This window comes from Phaethon lepturus, unplaced genomic scaffold (assembly GCF_000687285.1).
Source record: "Phaethon lepturus isolate BGI_N335 unplaced genomic scaffold, ASM68728v1 scaffold10971, whole genome shotgun sequence".
NCBI lineage: Eukaryota > Metazoa > Chordata > Aves > Phaethontiformes > Phaethontidae > Phaethon > Phaethon lepturus.
This window is the reverse complement of record NW_010515572.1, coordinates 95,145-97,080: the sequence shown is the minus strand read 5'-3', so window position 1 is coordinate 97,080 and position 1,936 is coordinate 95,145. Positions and strand designations below refer to the sequence as shown.

General features: G+C 38.8%; 1 protein-coding gene across 1 annotated transcript in view; it reads left to right on the top strand.

Moving 5' to 3' along the window:
* The first annotated feature begins 490 nt into the window (after positions 1-490).
* AMMECR1 (Alport syndrome, mental retardation, midface hypoplasia and elliptocytosis chromosomal region gene 1) overlaps positions 491-1,936 on the top strand; it is a 44,077-nt gene continuing 42,631 nt past the window's right edge. The window contains exons 1-2 of the mRNA XM_010295813.1: positions 491-530; positions 1,352-1,481. Coding sequence (XP_010294115.1) covers positions 491-530; positions 1,352-1,481 — 170 coding nt within the window. The remainder of the gene's footprint in view (positions 531-1,351; positions 1,482-1,936) is intronic.

Genomic DNA, 1,936 nt, shown 5'->3' with positions numbered 1-1,936 from the left:
TGTATGCCCCTTTTGATGACAGCAATTGTATATAAGGAAGCAATATTAGTTTGAACTCTTACTGTGTTCCAAGTGTCTCTTTAATTCAGTTTTACAACTGAAAGTAGGGAAAAACAATATATATCATCAGCTGGTTTTCATGGAATAGTGCCTGACAACCTCTATAGCAAATAACTGAAGCAGTTGCCTGCTATTTAGATTAGGGCTGGGCAAGATTTTTCAATAAATAGTAAACTAGGCAATGGCTGGATGGGAAGTTTATAGTCTTCAAGTAACTCGTTAATTTGCTGTGGCACCTGTAAATAGTTTTAGATGGAAATACTGTTTCAGTGTCTGGCTCACAAACAAAGAAAAATCACAAAATACAGACCCTGATGACAGAAGAATGATTAAGTATTTACAGATGCTTCTAAGGGTCTGGATTTGGTCCATTCTGCTTCTGTGCAGTTTGAAACATCTTCCACCAGGTTTCAGCTACTGAGTATTCGGGATGCTCTGCATCACTCCTGTTGTTAACACTGTCAGCAAGGGTATGTCAGAGATTCCTGGCACCATGATGATTAGCTGGATAACCCACCAGGCAAGTACATTTCTAAGCCTCTTGGTTCTAGAGGGCTCACTCCCAAGCTTGGAGCTGCTTTGCTTTTTAATAAGATGCTTCACCGTAAATTGGAGCTGGTCGCTTCAAGAAGCGCAGCATCGGTTTGGTGAATGTTTTGGTTTTTTGTTTTTAAAACAAAGAAGCAACAACAAAAAAAAAAACCCACCTTCCATACTACATTGAGAGGGAGCCAGAGTCAGAAAGGTGAGCACATTCCACCCCAATGTGCTCTGCTACTCTTGTGGGATATATGGCTTCAAACTTCTTTAGGCAAAAAGAGGAACCAGTTCTCCAGCATGCAATGCATATCCTTGCTGTATGTCATTGGATAGAAGGGACTCCTAGCATCACTTTTGCTGCCTCTTCTGCTTCTTACTGAAGATTTTATCTTATTTTTTTCTTCAAGTGCCTGGAGGTGCAAATTTTCATTTTAGGTCTAACAATGTGTTGGTCAAAACACACACCTTTTTTATCCTAAGAAGAACAGATAACAGATTAAAATAAGGAATTTTTCAAGTTGAAAATGTACATCTTTACTTAGCTTTTCTTGACATTGGTATCTGTGGAGTTTGGCACTTAGCCTCGGATCTCGGATTTGCAGTTATGTTGGATGGCAAGTTTATTTGTGGGTTAATGGCATTAAAACATAAGAAAAGCATTATAGGCTTGGAGAAAATAGGCAAGCAGCTGAAACCAAGGATGGAAGCATTAAAGCAGGTGTGAGAGCTACGTCTATAATTCTGCTTACAGTTCTAGACACTGATGTTCAAGAAAGCGAATTTAAACTGGAAAAAGGTGTAGAGAAGAGCTGTGATGGTCAGAATGGAAAGAGCCCCTTTGAGAGGAAACTTAATGAACACAACCTGTTTAGCTCAGCAAAGTGAAGTCTGAAGAGGCGAGCAAATTCTTTCTATAAATACTGTGGGGAATAATAACCAGGAAGGGAAGAGAACTATTTAAACTGAAGGACAATGTTGGCACAAGAATAGCTAGGCCCAAGCTGACTGGGAAAACATTTCAGCAGGAAATCAGAATGTTTCCAGAGGTTCTGAACTTCAGTGAGGTTTTGAGGCAACCTTCTAATTTTTCATTTTAGGGTTTTGTCCCCATTACTTTTAGTAATTTTTAAGATGGAGAATGTGGATCATTTATGAACAGAATTATATAATAGAACTATTCCTTATGATAGCAGAAGCCCTGAAGGTCCCTTTCAGCCTTGTTTCTTGAATCTTAAGAGGTAGAATCCTTTTGGGTCACTGACTGCTCTGAACTTTTAGTTCATATTACACTTTGAAGACATCTGTGATGGTAATGAAGAAAAGTAATTCTGTTCAG